This window comes from Diachasma alloeum, unplaced genomic scaffold (genome assembly GCF_001412515.2).
Source record: "Diachasma alloeum isolate Michigan unplaced genomic scaffold, Dall2.0 Dall_scaffold_00180, whole genome shotgun sequence".
NCBI lineage: Eukaryota > Metazoa > Arthropoda > Insecta > Hymenoptera > Braconidae > Diachasma > Diachasma alloeum.
In genome coordinates, this window is record NW_021680346.1 from 2387004 (window position 1) to 2410239 (window position 23236).

The 23236-nt window shown below is 35.9% G+C and overlaps 1 protein-coding gene across 2 annotated transcripts in view; it reads left to right on the plus strand.

Annotated features, from left to right (window-relative positions):
* LOC107045552 (putative polypeptide N-acetylgalactosaminyltransferase 9) overlaps window positions 1–23236 on the plus strand; it is a 221374-nt gene that overhangs the window by 195398 nt on the left and 2740 nt on the right. For both annotated transcript variants that reach the window (XM_015267857.1, XM_015267865.1), the window contains 6 exons: window positions 1317–1630; window positions 1805–2003; window positions 2977–3146; window positions 3332–3460; window positions 10419–10529; window positions 22697–22825. In XM_015267857.1, the coding sequence (XP_015123343.1) occupies window positions 1317–1630; window positions 1805–2003; window positions 2977–3146; window positions 3332–3460; window positions 10419–10529; window positions 22697–22825 (1052 nt within the window). The remainder of the gene's footprint in view (window positions 1–1316; window positions 1631–1804; window positions 2004–2976; window positions 3147–3331; window positions 3461–10418; window positions 10530–22696; window positions 22826–23236) is intronic.

Sequence of the window (23236 nt, forward strand, 5' to 3'; positions counted from 1 at the left end):
TTTCCCGTTGAAAAATGATCGAGGCCATAGGTATCTTATAAGAGGCCCACGGAACTAAACATTCGGGAGGCGATAAAAGTGCTAAGAGTAGGGGTAGGCCTCAAGCGCTCGAAGCTCGAGGTATCTTATAGAGAGGTATCTTATATAAAGCCTTGACTGTAATTAAAAAAGGCATCACCACCCTGTTTGTGACCGGCGTGGCGCTATTTTATATGAAGACTAGGGGGACTACGGCCCCTGCTCGCTTCGCCCGTCAACCCCCATGGTCCTTATTCTGACCATTGTGACCCTTAATCTGACCCTCGTGATCCTTCATTTCTGAACCTTAATTTTGGAGTCTCAATTTCGAGTACCAAATTTTCTTCATCAGAAGTCGATTTGAATTTTTATAACATATATATAGAGCCACTCATTTTTACCCTTGTGACCCTTAGGTGCTGACCTTCATGACCCTTATTTGGACCCTTAATCTGACATTTGTGATCCTTAATCTGACCCTTGTTACCCTTATTTGGTCCTTTTATCCGACCCATATGATTCCTAATCTGCGCCCTGTAACCCTTATTTGGGCCCTTGTTCTGACTCTCGTGACCCTTGTTCTGATCCTTGCGACCCTTATTCTGACCCTCATGACCCTCTTTTGATTTTCATGAGCCTTATTTTGATCCTCGTGATCCTTATTCTAATCCTCATGACCCTATTTTAAACCTCATGATCCTTATTTTGACCCTTGCAACCCTTTATTTTGGAGTCCTAATCTCGAGTTCCAAATTTTTATCACCAAAAGTCGATTTGAATTTTTATAACATATATATAGAGCCCCTCATTTTGACCCTTGTGACCCTTAGTTCCTGACTCCGATGACCCTTATTTGGACCCTTAATCTGACCTTTGTGATCTTCAATCTGATCCTTGTGATCGTTATTTCGATTCTTAATCTGACGCTCATTATAACCCTCACGATCCTTATTTAGACCCTTAATCTGACACTTTTTACCCTTATTTGGGCCCTTATTCTAACTCGTGACCCTCGTTCTAGCCCTTGCGACCCTTATTCTGACCCTCACGACCCTTATTTTGATCCTCATGAACCTCATTTTGATCCTCATTCTAATCCTCATGACCCGTATTTTGACCCTAACAACCCTTAATTTTTGAGTCTTAATTTCAAGTACCAAATTTTCATCACCAGAAGTCGACTTGGATTCTTATAATATAGAGAGATTTTCTCAACTCCTCATTCTTCCAATTCAGTGCAACTATCGATATTCACTAATTATGGACGCACTTGGAATAATTTCTTTCGAATATTTCAGCTCATTTGAAGCGTCAGTTACTGGACTACATGATGAACTACCCAAAAGTCCGGATAATAAGAGCAGCCAAACGAGAGGGTTTGATTCGTGCTCGACTCCTGGGTGCAGCAGCTGCAAAAGCTCCAGTACTGACTTACTTGGACAGTCACTGTGAGTGCACCGAGGGCTGGCTAGAGCCACTGCTCGACAGAATAGCCCGTGACTCCACCACAGTTGTTTGTCCCGTCATCGATGTCATCGACGATACCACTCTTGAGTACAACTTTCGGGACTCCGGTGGCGTCAACGTCGGTGGCTTCGATTGGAATCTCCAGGTATTCAATTTTCCCCCCTCACACTTGAGCCGTCGAGAAAATTATCCATCCACTTTAATGAATAATTAGAGCCTGAACTAAACTTCCTGCAATTACTCTTGAAATGTTGATAATAAATTGCGATAAAAAAATACCGGCAACTTGTGAATAATAAATGCACCTTACGTCCATCAGTTTAACTGGCACGCAGTACCAGAACGTGAAAAAAAACGTCACAAAAACTCTGCTGAGCCGGTCTGGTCGCCGACAATGGCGGGCGGTTTATTCTCAATTGATCGAAAGTTCTTCGAGCGTCTTGGAACTTATGACAGCGGTTTTGACATTTGGGGCGGCGAGAATCTTGAATTGTCATTCAAGACGTGGATGTGCGGTGGTATGGAATTCAATTTAATTCACTGTTACCTATGTTTGTTAATCTATCAATTTCACTTTTCAGATTTTTATTTTCTTGAGCAGTGAATAAACTCTGAGAGAAAAAATTACTCATGTTGTCAATTAAGAGTTTTATTTTCTCTCAATGCGACATTTTTTCACCCAGAGGGTGAAAAGTTCACTTGAATTAATTAACTTAATTTGAAGCAAATATATGTTTTTTTAAATAGAAATAAACACTTGCAAATTTAACAGAAACGAGTTCCTCATGTTGAGCAATTATTGGCATTTCAATTAAAATAAATTTCCCAATTGCATTGTCAATAGATTATATTTGTGAATCTATTTATTTTACTCTTCAAATTGTTATTTTTTCCGCGTTGAATAACCTTTAAGAAAAAATACTCATGTACTTGACTGAAAGCTTTTTTCTCTCTCAATGTGGACATATTCCAGTAAAAGTCTAATAAACCATTATGTTTTTATTTAATCACGAAAAAGGTGAAACACTTCATCCCTCACTATTTCACTCGAGTACACCCAGAGGACTAGTTTATTTGAATCCAATAAACTCCATTTGCCGCAAATAAAATAGTTATTCCCATCTAAATAACCACTATAATAATTTTCTCTGAAATTCAGGAATCAACTGCATTTAACTTCACCTCAAATCGAAATTTCCGACTTTTCATTTGAAACATCAGAAGTCATTTCCCACCAGTGAATCTTTTCTAAACCTCAATAAACGCCTCATCACTTGGAAATAAAATGCTTATTCAGATAGCGAAGAGAATAAATTTATGAACCTGCGATAATCCCTCGCCCAAATAAAATAAATCCTTCATTTTCCTCAAATGCGCTGTCTCTGGACGTATCCTCAGATGAAATCCCTCGATTGAAAAAAATCCCCATTAATCATGCGAACCGAAAAGTGAGAAAAAAATTCAAGTTTAATGCCGTTTGCATGTTCAAAGGTACTCTGGAGATAGTTCCGTGCTCGCACGTGGGTCACATCTTTAGAAAACGCTCACCCTACAAGTGGCGAACCGGCGTAAACGTGCTCAAGAGGAATAGCATAAGGCTGAGCGAGGTGTGGCTGGACGAGTACGCCAAGTACTACTACCAGCGAATAGGTCACGACAAGGTGAGTATACACTTTATCCTACACTACTGGCGTCTCTTGACTGCACTCCTTTCATCCCAGCCACTTCATACATCCCTCCCCGATTCACTCCTCTGACATTCCTCCTTTTCTCCCACTTGCTCACACACTCGTGAGCGTCTCAATTGCGCCTAGACGTACGAATTCCAGTCATTTTTTTATTTCAGGGAGATTACGGAGATGTGTCGGAACGGCAGGCGTTGAGGAAACAACTGGGATGCAAATCCTTCAAATGGTACCTCGACAATGTTTATCCCGAGCTCTTCATTCCCGGCGAGGCGGTGGCTTCTGGCGAGGTAGGGATACCTCTTTCATTCTTATTCTTGCTGGCATTGAGAGGACAGACGACTTGATATCAGAAAAATTGTTGATAGTTCTTCGAGCGTTCAATGTTGGAAGATCAAACCTTAAATTTCGACTGATAAATCTTGGAATTCTTAAAACGAGTCAGTCATGTACAGTCCAGGCTTTATATAAGATACCGTAGGGACAGAACGAGAGTGGAATTCCGGGAATCCGTATACCCCCACTACGTGCGCTTATAGAGAGAAGAAAAATAGGGTTCAATCAGCGGTTTGAAATAAGATACCTCGCTCGATGCGCCTGAATTCTATGGAATATTCATTTTTACTGAATTGATATTGATAAGTAATCAATTTATGCGAGTTTAATGTTTTGAATGCGTATAGCCCGCGTTCCTTTTTCTCTCTAAACATAATCCCACGTGATAGAATGGCAGCTGATGTTGGGGAATTGTTGGGGGACTTGAGAATAATCACTTCTGGATAGCTGAAGTACAAATTATTGAAAGTACGTAAATTAATTGAATTTTAATTAGGCTTTATTCTATTAACATGATTCTGCGTCATCATTTTAATGATTATAGCGTCGAAGAAAAGAGGTGACCCTTGGGATCGTTTAACCTTTCTGATTACTTCACTTGACTCTCACGTTTGAACTCTTGACCCTTAAGGTCATTTGACCCTTATGATCACTTCGTTCGTCCCTCCCGTTTGACCCTCAACTCCGTTTGATCCTTATAATCACACTTTTCCCGTTGAAAAATGATCGAGGCCATAGGTATCTTATAAGACGCCCACGGAACTAAACATTCGGGAGGCGATAAAAGTGCTGAGAGTGTGAGTAATTTTAGTTTTCTAATATAATGTTCAAAAATTGTTTATAAAAACTTTATTGTTGTTTAAACTGTTTAATTGTTTAAACTCTATTATTTATCAAACTACTCATCATGATTCTAAGAGCTTCAATTTCTCTGAAATCACGATTTCGAATTGATGAAATCATTTGAAGTCAACTATAATCATGAAATCATGTTACGTGATACTTGAAATTATTGAAATTCCGTATTTAAAAGGCACACCCACGTCACGACGCCATTTTTCGAAAGTTATGTCACACAATTATCAAATAGAATATCGTAAATATTTTCCGACTGAGTCTATCAACTCATTTGTCTATTCTCACGTCGCAGAGGCACGCGAGAGCGCGCCGTCAGTCTAGTCACTGAACGCAACGCCGTAATCACGTGAAATAGACTTCATTTCAAGGTCATGGTGTGACTCAATCATGGAGTGAAGGGCTTCTCAGAAAGATTGCACCGTTTCATCCCCGAGAGCACACAAATATCGAATCGAATATCGCAAATATCCCCCGACAGTCCATCAACTCATTTGTCTATCCTCACGTCGTAGAGGCGCGCGACGGCGCGCCGTCACTCTAGTCACTGAGCTCAACGCTATAATCACGTGAAATCGGAAAGATTGCACCGCTTCATCCCCAAGAGCACCAGGGGCTCCCCAATCTCCGGACTGAAATCTATTATGAATCGATCTAATATCTACCCTTTGTTCTAAACTCAAAATGCTTCTTTGTGATATCAGATCGTTTTTCCTCTCAGTGTAGTCTGTTTCAGGAAAGAATACCTCTAGAGGATGCAGCCGAGGGAAATTACGACGAAATGAGCCAACAAAATGGGGAGTTTATGACGTCCTTAGACGCTTTGATTCATCAGAGTGTCGATTTACTACGGCGCAGAGGCTTTCCTGTTGTTCAGAAAATGATGGCAAGGGTGAAAGGGAGGAAAGGGAAGAGAGTTACTGCCGAGGGGCGTTAAATGACAATGGACGCGTGTATGAACTATTCATGCGAAACACATTAAGTGGAGAAGGCTCCATTTATACTGATTGATAATTGATAATTTTAACGTTTCATTAGCCTCGGCGCGGTCGCCCGGATGCTGCGCTATGTTTTTTCAATTAGGAATATTTATTCCGGGGAGGCAATCCAATATTGACGAGTATCGTTGGTCAGTTCGTTCTGCCAAAGTGAATTTTAGCGATCAATTAATTAAGGTATTTGCCGGGTTTCATTAGTTTTTGCCGGTTATGCTTGCTTTGGGGGGGGGGGGGATACTCTCANGGGGGGGGGGGGGGGGATACTCTCATGTGAATTGGGAAGATTGAACTGTTGCAGGGATATTTGATGGAATATTTAGCCAACGGAAGTACTGTAGTCTAGGGAAAGTGCATGCAGGAAAAAGTGGCGGAAAGCATCAAATCAAATCATCAAATCAAATAATCGTGGAGCGGAATTCAATTCTTGGTCTTTTTGAATATTTGTCGAGGCTAAAAATGCGAGACAAATGGTGAATTTTTCGGTAAAATTCAATGAAAATTATCAGAAAAAAATGTAAAAATTACATTTCGAAACGTAATCCGCAAGCGAAGTAAAATTCAATAAAAAGTGTGAGTCGGAACTGAAATCGTACGAATCGTGACGTAAATTCTACGATTTGTTCCGTAAAAATTAACCAGCCGTCTGATCACTCACTGCTGTAGGGACAACAAGTCGTTCCGTAATTTTTCTCCAACGATTGAGAAATTTTACGGAACGGAACGTAGAAATAACTCACCAGCTTCATAAAAATTGTTGAACGTTCAAGAATTTTTTATTTTCGAGGCATAATAGTCGACAAGTTTCTGTAAGATTTATATTATCCCTTGGGCTATTCTACTCGGTCAACCTTAGATGTTTTTAAGGCATAAATTACTTGGAAAGCGGGATGCTATATGCTATCCATCGACTTTCCGGACCTCTATATGAGGGAAATAATTGAATAATTATCAATGCACAAATTAAAAAATTCGGAGGCACACGGGCTCGAACACAAGTGGGGTATGATCCCACATCTTCTTCTTCCTGGACAGGTGCTCTGCCAATTGAGCCATTGTGGCCTCCTTAGTTTCTGTAAGATTTTACTTCTTCGGGAAAGATTACGTGACAATTTCGTACTTTGTTCGGTGATGAACCTGAAAATTCACTGAACGTTTCAGATTTCTTCTCATCCATTCCTACAAAAATTGCCAGAAAACGATTCCCCATTGGGGATTACGTAAATTGTTCCGTAATTTTTACTGAATGTTTCTCTCCGTGTAACACAATTTAACTGATCTAATTAAGAATTAATTCGCATTGAATTAAAAATTTACGGATCGATATTGGCCAATAAACAACAAATTAATTAATTGTTGTTATTAACATTTTTTTTTCTTCTAAGAGAAAAAAAATTCAATTATTATTTCCTAAAAAAAAAACACTGAGCAAAATTCCACATGGAAAAAATTAATTTCAAAGGGAAAAATTCGCCGAGTAAAAATGGACGGGAAAAAACTTTCCCGGAATTTTTCAACGGGGCGCAAAACTTTGAAAAAAAAACTGGAAAATATTCTATATGAGAAAAATTAGTGAGAGACAAAAATTTCCAAAAGAAAAATTCTCCGTGGGAAAATTTACGGGGAAAAATTATCGCGAATTTTTCAACGGGGAAAAAAGTTCTGGAGGAATTCAACATCGAAAAAATTAGAGAGGGGCAAAAAGGTTTAATGGAAAAATTCGCCGAGGAAAAATTGACGGAGAAAAAATTTCCGGGACAAAAAACTGTAAAACATTCTACATGAGAAAAATAAGCGAGAGGCAAACATTTCCAAAAAAAAAATTCGCTGTGGAAAAATTGACGGGAAAAACTTTCCGAGAATTTTCGAACGGAGAAAAAACCTCCGGAGAAATTCTACATCGAAAAAATTAGAGAGGGGAAAACATTTTCAATGGAAAAAATCGCGGAGGAAAAATTGACGGGGAAAAATTACTTACAATTTTTCAATGAGGAAAAAACTTCGGGCACCACTGTTGCAGGGGTATTTGATGAAATGCCTAGTCAGCGGAAGTACAGTAATTTGGGGAGTGTGGGCATACCAGAAATGCGATGGGCACCAGGCGAAAGGGGAGTGAAAATTCAGTACTACTCGCCTGAACTTATGTTTTTCCTGTATCTCAGGCGCTCCGGAACTACCCACTCTCGGCCGGTCCTCTGCCTCTGGTAATTCTCTTCCACCGGTGTTTCTTTTCGGTTTTGAATTACTCCCTTTTTTGGTCGGATTTGTACTCTCGGGGCACGGTAAATTAGGTGGGTCTCACGGGGAATTTATAGTTGGGAAGAGTGCAGAAGGGTGGTTAAGGTATGGTTGTTCTGACCTCCGGATCCGCGGATGAGGTGACGTGAATAATTCCGGGGTGGGTAACGATGACCACTGCCTCCGGCACGAAACCTTTTCCGGATTGAGGGTTTTTCTTTTCAACTGCGGTTTGGAGAGATCCAGTTTTGGGATTTTTTAGCCTCGAGTCGAATATTTTGACCTGAATATTCCGGGCACGACGACTGAATTATTCTAGTTATGTCCCGTTTGGGAGATTTCCAGGTTTTTCAAGGATTTTTGTAAAAGACGTTATCTGCGTCAATATCAAAATTCGTTTATAAGTAAATGATAAATGATTTCTAAATATTTAATTCTGAATATTTAAATATTTAATCATTTAATATTGCACTTGAAGCATGCGTACATGAATTTCAGAACAGGAAAATAATGAAAGCCTTGAATGTTCTTGATTCAAAAACAAAAATGTTATGAAAATTCAAGTTAATTTTAACAATTCAGTAGCGAAGCGGTAAAACGGTTTAAGTCGACTTAGTCCTTAGCTCAGTTTTCGAGGAATATCTCCGAATTTAAGGAAGATAACGAAATTTTCGTAACGACCTTTTGTGTAGAGCAAATTAAGAGCTACACAAAATGTTTTAACAAAAATTTTGCCATCTCCCTTAGATTTCGAGATATTCATTGAAAACTGGCCAATAGTTGAAATCAACTGGAACGATTTTACTGTTTCGCTTGAAGATTTACATATTTTCAACATTCTGAAATTTTTGGTGAAATTTTGCTGAAATTCTGAATTTTTTGTTAAAACCTGGAAACTTCTTTTTTTCTCTCTGTGTCCACAATTTCAATCTACACGGGAAGAATATGAAATTATTTTTTCCTCTGGGAACATAGTCATTTTTAATAGGAGAAATAGAATGCAGGAATATACCCGCCGCACTCGAAAATTTATTATTTAACATAGTAATTTTGAGAATAAATGAAAAACTACAACGTGTTGGATGAAAAAATACGGCTGACAAAATTAAAATATGATGGAGTCTGTTGGAAAAATTGCTGTTGAACATAGTGAAAATTGAGAGTCGGTAGAGTACAAAATGGTAGCATAAAAGTTGAATTTCCAATTGACACGAGTAAAATTTAGGAGGATAAACATGAATTTTTAATTCGTCGGTTAAAAAAATATTCTCTCCCCCTTTCAAAATGAATATTCGCAGAAGAGGACGAGGGAGAGGGGGATTTTTTGAATAACCAAAGTGAAAAACCATCTTTAATCTTCCATATCATCCTTGAAAATTATTATCCATAATTTTGCTCCACGTATATTCATTCTGAAAAAGAGGAGGGGGGGTAGGAAGGATTGAATTTTTTAGAATTATAGAATCCGCCACCCGGGGCATTGCGTGGTCGACGGAGGGAGGAGATTCCAAGAATTGAAAACAATCGACGCTCTCGCCGTCCGCTGGAGTTTTTACTAGTCAACGTAGTAATTTCCGCTATTTCCTCGAGTGAAATGTAGAAAGCGCGAGAGTATAAACTAATGTTTAAAATCGTAAGAGAAAATTACAATTTAACATAGTAAAAATTCATACGATTTGAGTAATTTCTCGTCGTTCAATTGTAAAAATTGGTAAAAAATGAAGCGTTTTTAACACTGTTGAAAAATAATTTTCTCATCATCCATCGGCTTCTTAATATTCATCAATCCCATAGATTCCACACCGATTCCAATAAAAAAAAAAGAATAGAATGACCGAATCACATTACATCCGCTCGCGAATAAATAATCATATTCCCGGAGTCCAGCCATCCAATTTCCATGTCCCCCTCCCCCCCCCCAAAACCAAAAAATCCATTATCCGATGCAGGTGATTGGTAATAGAATTAATTGATTGCCTTTTCCACGAGATACCGCAAAACGAATTCGCCCCGTCGAGAGACTCTAATCAAAGTGCCTTTTATGAATTCCCCTCTCTCATCAGTGCCAATGTTGGATGCATATTGAATTTTTCTCTCTCCCCCTCATTAATAATCTCCATCTGCAGATGAAAGCCTCTGCGTCGTATTAATTTAATCCTTCATAATTTTTTTCATTTTTTTTTTCCAACAATTCCCTCATTTTTTCTCTACACAGCTAATTCAGCCCCATCCGTACCCATTTCCGGCTGGGGAGGAACTTTATCGTCGTTGAATTCACGTACCATGAATCATGAGGTTTTTATATTCACAGAGGAACCAGACAAGGGCCACCGCCGATATCGAGTCGACGAAAAGAGAGTAGTCACTCCTGGAGTTGATCCTCAAAAGTGCTGCGTGGGCTGGAAAAAAATTTACTCATCCCCTTTTTCCAATAGCTCGAATAATATCGAGACTTTTGCTGACCGCACTTTTGCAGCGAATTGTGTGCGTCGGTACTCAGAATATTCCCGTGTTGGTGTCACTATCAATTTGTCACACGTTCGTTAGATAAAATCAAAATGCATGCACGCAGGGATAGTGTCTATCAATGAAAAAAAAATGAAATCTGCCAGTTGTGCGAAACGATTGAAAAACGAGTTTGATATCAAATATGGATAGAGTAACACCTCCCTCGTGGCAGTGCCTGCATTTTTTTTTTATTGCAATGATTTTTCAGGGGCGGATGCGGAGGAGAAGACGATTATTTATTCATTGTTTATGAACCATATTTATTGTGGAAATACTTTATGTGAACTAGTTTTATGAACACTAACGATAATGACAGGTACGTAACCTCGGGGAGGGCGGAAACACCTGTCTGGATTCGCCTGCTCGCAAGAATGACTTGCATAAACCGGCTGGCCTTTATCCCTGCCATCGACAGGGCGGCAATCAGGTACAATATGAGGATAGAGACTCGTTAGAGGGGGTTTTTAGAATGCACTTTGCGTTTTGTTTGTTGTTTTTTAATTTGCTGGGTTGAAGCAGTTGTGGAAATTGGGAGTGTAGTTCTCTGAGGGTTATAGTTGTCAGAGAAGTTTATGGTTGATGCAAGAAAATATTTTGAAGAAAAACTTTGCAAGTTTTGCAGAAAATTCTGTTGGATTTCTGTTGAAATTCTATTTAGAATTCGAATAATTTTGGTCGATTTTATTGAAAGAAAGTGTTCAATAGAAACTATTTTGTAGGGAATTTAGTAGAATTTCATGTTTCTATACAATTTTTTCTATCTAATGGAAACTTTGAAATCGTTCAAATTTAAGTTTCAGATTTTTTGGTCAAAGGATTTCTTAAATTGCTCGTTAATGAATCGATGGAATTATATCATTTCTCTTTCTCAAATGTAGGTATCATTGAGCCCTATCCATCAACATTAATTAAAATTTAATTGATCCAATAATTTTTTCAATTTTTAAATTTTTCTAAAAATCGGTTGCCCCACGAAAACTAAAAAAAGTTCTGAATCCATTGAATGGTGGGTTAAAAAATTAGTCTGGCTGCCTTTTTGACCGAATTCGAAGATGAAGGCGATAGCAATAATCGTTGTTTTGATTTATATAAAAATTTGCAAAATTTTTGTATTTTTTGAAAATCGGAATTCCGGGGATCTTGAGATATCATGCTTCAAATGAATTCAATTATAGCTTAAAATATTAGTTTCAATGCCACACTGTCGAAGTTGAACGATAATTACGACAGCTATATCTGTTGATTTTATTTTTACGATGATTTTTGCAAATTCCGAATTTTCCATCATATATTAATAATAATCGACAACAACGGCCTAAACGTGGCTTATATAGACGACAAACCTGTGAAATGCAGAGTCGATAAAAAAGCCAATTTCAATAACTAGGAAACCGTTGAACGAAAATATAAACACCGAAACGTGAATAGGAAATATAGCTCCTGAAGTAAATGCCACGTAGTTAGGACGAGAATGTCAGCCCGTGAAGCAACAAAGGGCTGAGGGGAGTGATAGGAACGCAATAAAGACAATCGGTTGTATGAAAGAAAGGGATAATAAGAAGAATGATAATGATAACATTCAGCTAAGTTGAACATCTGACGCAATTCTTCAAAAATAAATCTCATTAAATTTAATAACATAAATTGAATAATGAATTATATACCATAGAAGAAAATGATGTGCAAAATGACCATTCGGAACCCTTTTGCTAACTTATTAGCAAAAATAACTGTACCTTATGGAGACAAGAGCAGTTTCCCACTTGTTTCTATCGAAACATTTTCTACAGAAAATATTTCAGTAGAATAAGTTTTATAGAAAAATGAAAAATGAAATTCTATTGATTTTTTATACAGAATATTTTCCATTGAACATTTCTATTGAGAAAAGAGCGCAGATAAGTCGCGAAATTTTTCTATAGAATTTCCTATCAAACTCGTTAGGTTTTTCTATAAAACATTTTTTGTTATCACAAAAATCACAAAAATGGAAACGACATTGAAATCAATGAAATGCCCACAATTGCTTCAATTTGAAAAATCACGTTTTGTGCTCGTTTTCTAACTTTTGTTTTGACTAACTCCCACTCACACCTGTAATGTAAACACCACAATCTCTCGTCGAAAGCTTTTTATCTACCCGTGTCACACGATAGGAGACCTGTTCGACCGCCCGAAATATTCGTTTAGGATGAAAGGAAAAGGGAAACTTAAAATTGCCTGTCGTTACGATTTGGCTAAATTATTTGTTCAAAATTGTCAATACAGATACGACAGCTTGATAAAGACGTGTGTATAGACTGGTCTGGAAAGCCGGAAGACTTGCATCAGCCCGTGGGTCTGTGGCCTTGTCACCGTCAGGGCGGCAATCAGGTACCCCACGATACCAGTGCACGAGGCATTTAACAATGGTTCAGTTGATCCTGGGGCATCCGGTTGTCTTCTAATTATTTCAATATCTAATTTTTCTAGTTGAGGGCGGATTGAAGGTGGAGGAGGGGATTTCTAGGGGGTCATTAGTATTCTGGGGCTTGACAGTTTTAACCATTTATGCTTCAACCTCCTGGCATTTTTTTTTTATAACGTGGGGATGACGCAGACAGAGAGATTTTTTAAATAGAAAAGTAGAAAATAATCCAGAATGACATTTATTTATTTATTGTTGTATACAGCATGGGCAATATCTCGAACAAATGGAGAAAGTAAGGCGGTACATGAATAAACGAAACATGAATAAACGAATCAGGAAACATGAATAAACGAATCATAATTGTCCAAATCATTGAGGTCAGAGGAAAATAGAATCATTCTACTTTCTTAATATTGCGTTTACTAAGGTTTTCTTCGAACAAAGTTGATTAGAATTAATAGCTAGAATTATGAGATTATCTCACATTTTTGACGTTAAGGATAGGAGAATCTGAATGCAATATAGTGAAAATGATGATCGATTTTTTCACTTTGAACAAATAGTATTAATATCCAAATGCAAAACTTGTGATATGAATAAAAAGAAGCTGTGACTCAATATTCCAAATGATGTTTTAATTTTTAATTTGGTGGTGAAATCACGAGATGACAATATTCTAAGCACGGAATTATATTGATGAGGTGAACAACAGATTAATTGAATTACCGTGTGAACTAACTAAAAATTGATAGCAGTGTGGGCACGCACTTTTACCAGAGTATCAACAAACATTGAATTCCAGAAATTCACACTCCAGAATGTGTTCTAGAAGGAATTGAATTGTAATTATGATTAAAATCTTATTCAGTGAGCGTAGGAATTAGAACATGAGCAAATCATTTATTGTAGAGATAACATAATGAAAACGAACTGAAATATTGAAAATTTTAGCACGTAATGCCTAAATATTGAACTGAATAAAAGTAGTCAAGTGTCAGCAGCACATTTTCCCCGATGATATCGAGTTTTTAGAGTGACTGCTTTCATTTTGCAGGGATTTATCTCATTGAAAAAATATAACACGAACCTCCGGTATTTACAGGATAGATTCTCTGAACCGTAAACCGTCCATGTATTTTGGATTAAAAAATTAAAATATTCCAATTTATTCGCTGCGGTGCACGAGCGGATTAAATCCTTCGCCCAGATGGCCAGTGACCGTGATCCCGGCCGTTATTTCCACCCGTTAAATATTGAACCGTGGAAGGTCAATTTTTAAAACTATTTACGCACTCATAATGAATTAATTTGCAATGCAAAGCAGCACTTTTCATTAATCCTTCCAATCCCAGTGAAAATGAATGAATTTTAATTTTCTCTCAAAGCAAAATTGAGGAATCAATACTCACAATTCATTAGAATAACGAATTTCATCGATCATCTCTTCATTCAACACCAGATTTCGGAATAATTATAACGTCTGAATAAAAATTCACATTTTAATTTCACATTTTTAGTAAATTAATCATCAATCAAATTTTTCAAATTTTCAACAATTTCATAAATTAACAATTGAGTGTCAAAGATTAACGATTCTTAGGTTCAATCAAAAAATCAATTTCAGAACTTGAGAATTAATTCTTTAATAGTCAATCAAAGATTGAAATTATTTTCAAATTTCAATGAAAATTCGTAAACTCTAATTATTTTAAGATAAACTCCTCTTAATATTACTAGAGTAATTATTATTACCGATCCCTGCTTATCACTAAATCAATCAATTCATAGCAATTGAGTTCCAAAGATTAACGATTATCAAGTTCAGTCAACAAATCCATTTCAGAACTTTAGAATTAATTCAATACCGAAGTGGTAAACCGATACAAGTCAATTTTGACTATCGGCCAGTTTTCAATGAATATCTCGGAATCTAAGGGTGATAGCAAAATCGTTATTATAAGCTTTTTTGTAGAGCCGATTCACTGCTACAACAAATGTAATTACGAAAATTTCGCTATCTCTCTTAGATTCGGAAATATTCATCAAAAACTCAAATGGGAGATGAGTCGACTTACACCGTTTTACCACTTTGCTACTAAATTGTTTAATAGTCGATCGAAGATTAAAATTATTTCCACATTTCAATGAAAATTCGTGAACGTTAATTATTTTAAGGTAAACTCCTCTTAAGATTACTAAAGTAATTATTATTGCCGATCGATGCTCATCATTAAATCACGAGATGAACAATCCCATTCCAATTCATCAGAACCGCCCCCTCCCTCCCCCCTACGCCCCCAAGAACAGGCAAACTTCGACTATTCTGATCTTACAAATTGTCTGAACGGTATAATGCTGCGATCCAGCAATTGTCGATCCCCACACGACTACAATCATCAGTTAATCTCACTCTATTTAGCTGCAATCAGGAGGTTCTCTAATCAGACTCGAGACCTCATCAATTTCCCTGGGTGGTGTGTCGTGTAACGTTGAACATGGTCGCCCTAGTATTTCCACTTATCTGTACCAAGTAGTTTACTTTTAATCGTGATGCATCCTCGAATTAATCGCCTACTGTAACGAACATGATGACCCCCGCTGAGGATGATACGTAATGAGGCTCGTTCCACTGTGCAACTCTGATTTTCGAGTGTTTGCTCTTCAACACGAATTGCATTTCCTTAGAGTTAGTTTATTTTCCATGTATACCCTCTCGGGTTTTTACATTTTGTTCCCCTCCCTCTCCCCTTTAGTTAACATTACAGCATATCAGTTCACAACTTATCTAGAATAATGTATAAAAGTACAAACATCGAGATCTTTGGAGTTGACTCTAAAAGTACGTACAACGAGATCGCTCCATAAAAACTAAACAATTTGAAATGAAGAGAAGATAAGAATGATTGCCCTGGGCAGGGCCGCTCTTTGCCAGGCGATCCAGGGACTTGAAAGGTTAAGACCAGGGGACTCACAGCTATGTTCTGCTCAATTGTCCTTAGCCCCAGAAAAAACCGAAGATCCACGGGGTTTCCCTCCGTCCTCTATTCGGTTGTCAGAGAGTACTCTCGCAGCTCGACTAAGATTCCAGTGAGCGTTGATTCCTCCCCCCAATAACACCTAGTACAACTAGAACAACTAGAAAGCATTTCCTTAGATTTTCAATCATTAAATTTTTGAAAATAAATTTCATAAGAAAACTTTGACAAAATTCATGCATTCTTCGACATTTCTGTTTTATGAATCAATTATGGAAATTGTTAAAATTTTTAGAAACTTTTTTTTTTTGAGTAATTCTTTTTACGATTTTGAACAAAAATTATTTTTAGAGTTGAAAGTTGATTGTTTATAAATGATTTATGGATAAAATATCTTCATTGCTTTATCTATTGTTTACGATTTTTTAAATATTCCCTAACGGTCCAAATTGGAGAATGAAATTGAGAATTTAAATTTTTAAGACTCTGAATTGTCTATTTAAATTTAAATTGATTATTTTTTTCAATTTAATTATAAAATCTTGACTAAATCATTATATTATGACTCATATCAAATGAATTTCTGGAGGAAAATTTGAGAAATTCCATTGACAGTTCAATATTCTTGTCTTTTAAATAAAGTCTAGAAGTTGTTTAAATTTTTATAAACTCAATTTTTTTTTTTATAATTATTTTATGGAAAAATTATCAATATAAATAATTTTTTACGCTTTTGAAAAAATGATTTTCATCACGTTGTGCGAAAAAGTAACTTTTTAAAACGTCCCTTTTCCACACATTGTGATGAAAAATATTGTTCAATACTCGTGGGAAAAGTGTTTTTTGGCTCGTGGGAGGTTTATAGCACGAGCCAAAGGCGAGCACTCGTAACGAAATATACTATTTCAGGATTGAAAGTTGATTGTTTACAAATTATATATTTAAAAAAATGTATTTTCTGAACTTTTTATTTTTTATTTAGAATTTAAAGTTTGATGACTATAAATTTTCAATCCAATTTAAAAATTTTAGTATTTAAATTAAAATCTTTTTTTTTATTTAATAATTGAATAATTACAAACTTGTTTGAAGATTACTCATGTTAGACTGCAAAAGTTGAAAAAGATTTCACCAAAAAAAGAAAGAAATGGAAAGAATAGACGAAATCCCAGAAATTTTTTGTTCGTAGTACTCCAATAGCTTTTGCACTATTTCCAGTATCAAATCATGATCGTTAACGATTTCTATAAAGAAATTGTTGCACACAACGAATTCTCAAACTGCTGTTATAATGATCGCGGCAAAACAGGATCTTCCCTTCGATTTTAACAACGATTATTGTTAATCAATTGGATTATTTTTATTCGACGAATTTTTCCCGTAATTTCAAGATATTTTTATTCGAATGCCAACGAGGATTCCAATGCCCTGCATTTCCGGCGAAATTCACCGTAAAATCCCCAATGATTCATATATTATTGCACCGCTTTAATGATCCCATTTATCGGCCTGCAATTTTGTATATGAATGCAGCATTTTCCGGCAATTATCGGTGCAACGATTCACCGCACAATTTTCCATTTATCTATGTTTCTCGCCACTTTCTATATTTATCCAGAGTTACTCGCTAGATTTACAGCGCTTGAATTTCGTCGCTGATTGGGAGACGTTTACGTTGTCTCGTATTTCACATTCACTATTTGATGTATCATCTTCGGTAGTTGAGTGCGCGCCAATAAAAATTTGTGAATTATGTCGTTGGTGCTTGATTTTTTTTTGTTGCATACTTTTGTCAGTCGTGTGTACGAGATTGAGGAATTTCTTGCTTTTATTGAATGAATTTATCCGTCAAATGATGTTTATATCCAACAGTCAATTTTTATTTTTTACTATGCCTTTTTTCCTGTCAGATTCGATATTCCTTTTTTCAATTAATTGTTTATAATCATTCCCATTGCGAAAAGCAATACAACCGATGAGAATCATATGTCGCAATTTATCAGCTGTTAAATTTTCATATTACAATAAATGGTTGCTCATGTTCTAATTCCTATGCTCGCTGAATAAGATTTTAATCGTAATTACAATTCAATTCCTTCTGGAACACACTTTAGAGTGTGAATTTCTGGAATTCAATGTTTGTTGATACTCTGGTAAAAGTGCATGCCCACACTGTTGTCAGTTTTTAGTTACTTCACACGGTAATTCAATTAATCTGTTGTTCATCTCATCAATATGATTCCGTGGTTAGAATATTGTCATCTCGTGTTTTCAGCACCAAATTAAAAATTAAAACTTCATTTGGAATATTGAGTTACAGCTTCTTTTTATTCATATCAGAAATTTTGTATTTGGATAATAATATTATTTGTTCAAAGTGAAAAAACCGATCATCATTTTCACTACATTGTATTCAGATTCTCCTATCCTTAACGTCAAAAATGTGAGATAATCTCATAATTCTAGCTATTAATTCTAATCAACTTTGTTCGAAGAAAACCTTAGTAAACGTACTATTAAGAAAGTTGAATTATTCTATTTTCCTCGGACCTAAATGATTTGGACAATTATGATTCGTTTATTCATGTTTCATAGAATGATATTCAATTCTCTTTTATTTGTTAGGCGAGATTCATGAAAATGCGACGCAATGTTCATGATTTATTCATCAAAAGGGAATTTTAAAAAATTGAATTTGTCCCAGAAGCCATTCTAATTACTCTTATTACCTAGTATAAAATTTTCTAAAATTTCCTGATTCAATTTAAGTGACAAATTTGCTGACTGAAAATCTCCTTCAAGTAAAAAAAAATTATTTTCTAATTGAAAAAAATTATGAACCAAAAAAAGAACTTTTTACTCAACCTTCAGAATATTTCTTCCGCTGAAAAAAAACCCAAAAGAAAGCAAAAACTGAAGGAATTTAAATTCATGCCTCAGGGTATTCAGAATAATTACCACCGAGCTTTCCATGAATTAATTACCATTTTTGTGAGTGTTTTCAGTTAAAAGTTATGAACGAAAGCCACAACATTGTTTTCGCCTCAATCAAGAGACACCAATGATCAACTAAAACAAATGTCACGGCAAAAACCATTGAAAAAAACTGTCAGAAGAGAATATTCTCTCTGTTTAAAAAACTCAAAAGAGAACAAAAACCGAGGAAATTTAACTTCATGCCTCAGGGTATCCAGAATAATTACCGCCCACATTTCCATGAATTAATTACCATTTTGGTGGGTGTTTCCACTCGAAAGTTATTAATGAAACCCCGAACATTGTTTTCATTCCAATCACGAGGGATCAATCATCGGAATTATGAGAAATAATTCAACAGAATTTCCATCCTACCCTGTGTGACCCTAAATTATCGAACATTTTGCAATAATTCTATTACTTATTTCGAATCGTTGAGGAACCCATCAAGTGTTCACCCTCTAAAAATTTTTTTAAACAGAATTCAGAAGCGAAATGGTAAAATGGTGTTCCAGTCGATTTAGTCCTCAGCGAAGTTTTTCATGAATATCTCCGAATCTAAGGGAGACAGCGAAATTTTTGTAATGACCTTTTTCGTACCTCTTAATTCGCTCTACAAAAACCGTCATGATAATAATTCTGCTATCTCCCTTAGATTTCGAGATATTCATTGAAAACTGGTCAATAGTTTTCGTTGAAGAACGTCGAAATTTAAATTCATATCCCGAGGCGCTCAGAATAATTAATTAAATTTCCATGAGTTTCCCCACTAAAAAAAAATCACTGAAACTGACACCGCTGTTTTTGTCCCAATCAACAGGCACCAATCGCTAAAATTGCGACAATTAATTAAACCGAATTTTCAATTGAATCAAAAAATCAATCTCACCAACAGCTGCTGTCGTTTCCCACTGATCAATGTTTCCATTTTATTCTCCCATCCACCCTCAGGTATTTAAACCGTTCCATTTGATTAGGAATATATGTCCCCATGAAACAAAAAATACAACAGAGAAGCCTTCATTTCCCAGTTGACAGCCGACTCTGTGACATTTTTCCTCAACCCGCAAATACGAAAAAACTTTTTCCTTTGACTGAAGCTTTTTCCCTCCAACTGTAAACGAGTTCCATCAATTTTTTTCCCCTCATACCTTTTTTCGGTTGCTCAGTACAATATGGCCACTACTGCTTCCACTTTTTCGTTGGTCTCCCACCGCTTCATCTCTAATTCCAGCATGCGATATGTAGAAAATAACTACTTTCCTCTGTAATTTTCATTTTTTTTGTCATTAGTTGTTGCATGGAATTCTTGTTATTGAATAAAATTATGAAATATGATTCGGAAATATTTATCACGTTTTTTTTATTTTGAAAATTAATGGAAAAAGGTGACTTTTTTGTAAAAACTCATTAATTTTTCGGTAGTCGTAAAAATAAAAAAATATGGGCTAAATAGTTTCGATTTCATTTCCGTATTTGTAGTGTTGAAAATTTTCCTTTGAATTTCTCAATATTGGATGATCGAAATGTAAGATGAATTTTTGGCATGTTCGGGGTTTTACTGAGATTTATTAAAAAATGGATGATTATTTTTCATGAAATACTGAATATTTACGTCGAGTTATTCAATATATAGGAGAAACTGTGCTTTAATTGCATGATTGAATATTTTTCGGAGTAGAATGGAATATTTTTTATACAAAACTATATAAAAATACATGTCTATTATTTTGAATTCAACATTGATCAATATTTTCTATGAAATACGGAATATTTATATACAATCATTCTAAAAATGAGGAAATATTCCGCAATTTAATTGCCTAATTGAATATTTTTTGGAACAGAATAGAAATTTTCACATCTTTCAGAAACGAAAGTGTGTATTTGCGAAGAAATTTATATTTTTACAAATAAATCAATAAAATTCCACTGAATTATCATAAAATTGCATCACGTCCTCTGTATTCCTTGATAATTCTCTATAAAAGTTCAATAAAAACTTGAAAATGAAGTATTTCCAGGAATTTTCCATCCAAAAAATTATGAAAAATAAAAAAATTTGACGCAAAACTGTATAAAAATACACGTCTAATGCTTTGAATTTAATAGTGATTAATAGTTTCCACGAAATACTGAATATTTACGTCGAATTGTTCAAAAAATAAGAAAATCTGTAATTTAATTGCGTCGTTCAATATTTTTCGAAAGACAATTGAATTTTTTTATAAAAGTTCAACAAAAAACAAAATTTTAATCGTTTCCAGGTATTTTCCGGCACGCACCGCGTGCCTAAAAGTCCAATTTCCGCCACATTGTGATGAAAAATATTGTTCGTAACTCGTGAAAAAATGTTTTTTAGCTCGTGGGATTATATCACTCGCCTTCGGCTCGTGATATAAACCTCCCACTCGCCAAAAAACACTTTTTTGCACTCGTTACGAAATATACTATTTTGTCACTGCTGCTACGTTCAGCCCGTGTCGAAATAGCTATTTTCGTCACAAGGCCGAAAATAGTACATTAGAGTACAAGGGCACAAATTTCGTTTTCAACGAATGTGTGTAGAGACCTCGCCTTCGGCTCGGCCTGTAAACTACACATTCGTTGAAAACGAAATTTATTACCGAGTGCTCTATAATATTTTATGTCAACTCGACTTATTGCACAGCGCGACATAAAAACTTTTCTGACGAGTGTGAGAGTTGCAGGCCGAGGCGAAGCCGAGGAATGCAATCACACGAGTCAGAACATGAGACGAACATAATTTTTCTTCACAATGTCCGTAAACGGCGTTTGGGGGACACGAAGTGTCCGTACGTCGTTTTACGGACAGTGTGTTGAAAAGTGCCTTTTCGTTTACTAGTAAACGAAAAGTCTTTTCGTTTACAAGTCTCGACTTTTCCCCATTAAAATAGTATATTTCGTAACGAGTGCAAAAAAGTATTTTTTGGCGAGTGGGAGGTTTAATATAATCCCACGAGCTAAAAAACATTTTTTCACGAGTTACGAACAATATTTTTCATCACAATGTGGCGGAAATTGGACTTTTAGGCACGCGGAGCGTGCCGAAAAGTTCACTTTTCGTCACAGCGTGATGAAAAAACTTAGACTTAGACTTAGTCTTTCTGCTTAGACTTTTCGCTTACTAGTAAACGAAAAATGACACAGTTCGGCACTCGCTGAACGTAACATTGCTAACAAAAATATAGTTCGGATACACGTGCGACGGAGTGGTAACGAGTGTGAAGTTGGCGGCCCGAGGCGGAGCCGAGGGCTACCAATCACACGAGTTAAATACGAAATATACTATTTCCATTATATACTGAATATTTGCGTCGAATCATTCAAAAAATAAGGAAATCATTTGCAATTCGACTGCACAATTCTCAATAAAAATTGAATAAAACCAAAAAATTTTGATCATTTCCCGGATTTTTTCATCTAAAAATATGAATCACGCATCAACTTTATTAAAAAAATTATGAAAAATAAAAAGTTTGATGCAAAACCACACAAAAATACATGTCCAATACTCTAAATTCACTATTAAACTCAAAAAAATTCATCCAAAGTTAAAATCATCCAAAACTTAATCGAAAATTTCCCTCGAAAATTTTCAACGTCGCCTTAAAATAATTATAATTACACTATTCACATGATCAGATGATTCTGGCAGACACCCATCCCAATAATCAACTGGGAATAAAGCCCCAATTCGGCTTCAAACCCATTAACATCGAAAACCTCGTCTAATGCTCGTAATTAAAGGGACAGATGTAACATATTGGCTTTCAGTTGCTCATTAGTCACCTGCAGCATCGGAATCACATCAAAGATATTTCCGCCTGCATTAAATCCAAAATCCCTCAGCCAGTTAATCCAATCAGTCTCTCTAGCAATATAATCGAATTGAATTCCCTAAAAAACATGAATATTGGCATTGCGTTGAAATTAAAACCAAACACGCGATAGTTTTAAATAATTCGGGGTGGAGGAATGATTGCAACTGCCAGAATCATCGTGTGAAACATGCATTTGGTATTTAAATGAAATTAAACTGATTGCAAAATTTTTCCCCTCTCTCTCTCTCTCTCTCTCTCTCTCNCTGTCTCTCTCTCTGTCTCTCTCTCTCTCTCTCTCTCTCTCTCTCTCTCTCTCTCTCTCTCTCTCTCTCTCTCTCTCTCTCTCTCTCTTTCTCTCTCTCTTTCTCTCTCTCTTCGAATAATTTAGTACTGGATGCTGAGCAATACTGGGGAGATACGGAGAGACGAGTCGTGCCTGGATTATAGTGGAACGGACGTTATTCTTTATCCGTGCCATGGCAGCAAGGGGAATCAGCAATGGAATTATAATCCGCAGGTAATATCATCCGTGAATTTAATAATTCATTCAATTACCGGGGGCCTCGGTGAAATACCACCGTATGGTGGCAATATATTAATGTATCGGCTGCTGCGAATAACCCAATCTACTTTGCATCCCCTCGCAAATCATTTTACTTCAGCCTCTTTTACCTATCAATTTGTTTTGTTACGCGAGAATAAAATGAAATGGTGAAATAATGTGAATCATGTGTTGGGATAAAGTTAATTCAATTTTTTGTCAAATTGAAAAATTAAATTTCATTGAATGCATATTTTTTATTAAAGATTGTTTTTATTAATTTTTTTTTAATTAAATTGATCGAATAAGATACTTTGACGAAATTTTTATGATCTTATAGTTCCACTGAAATTTGGAGGGGTTTTGAAATTAAAAAATCTAAATTTT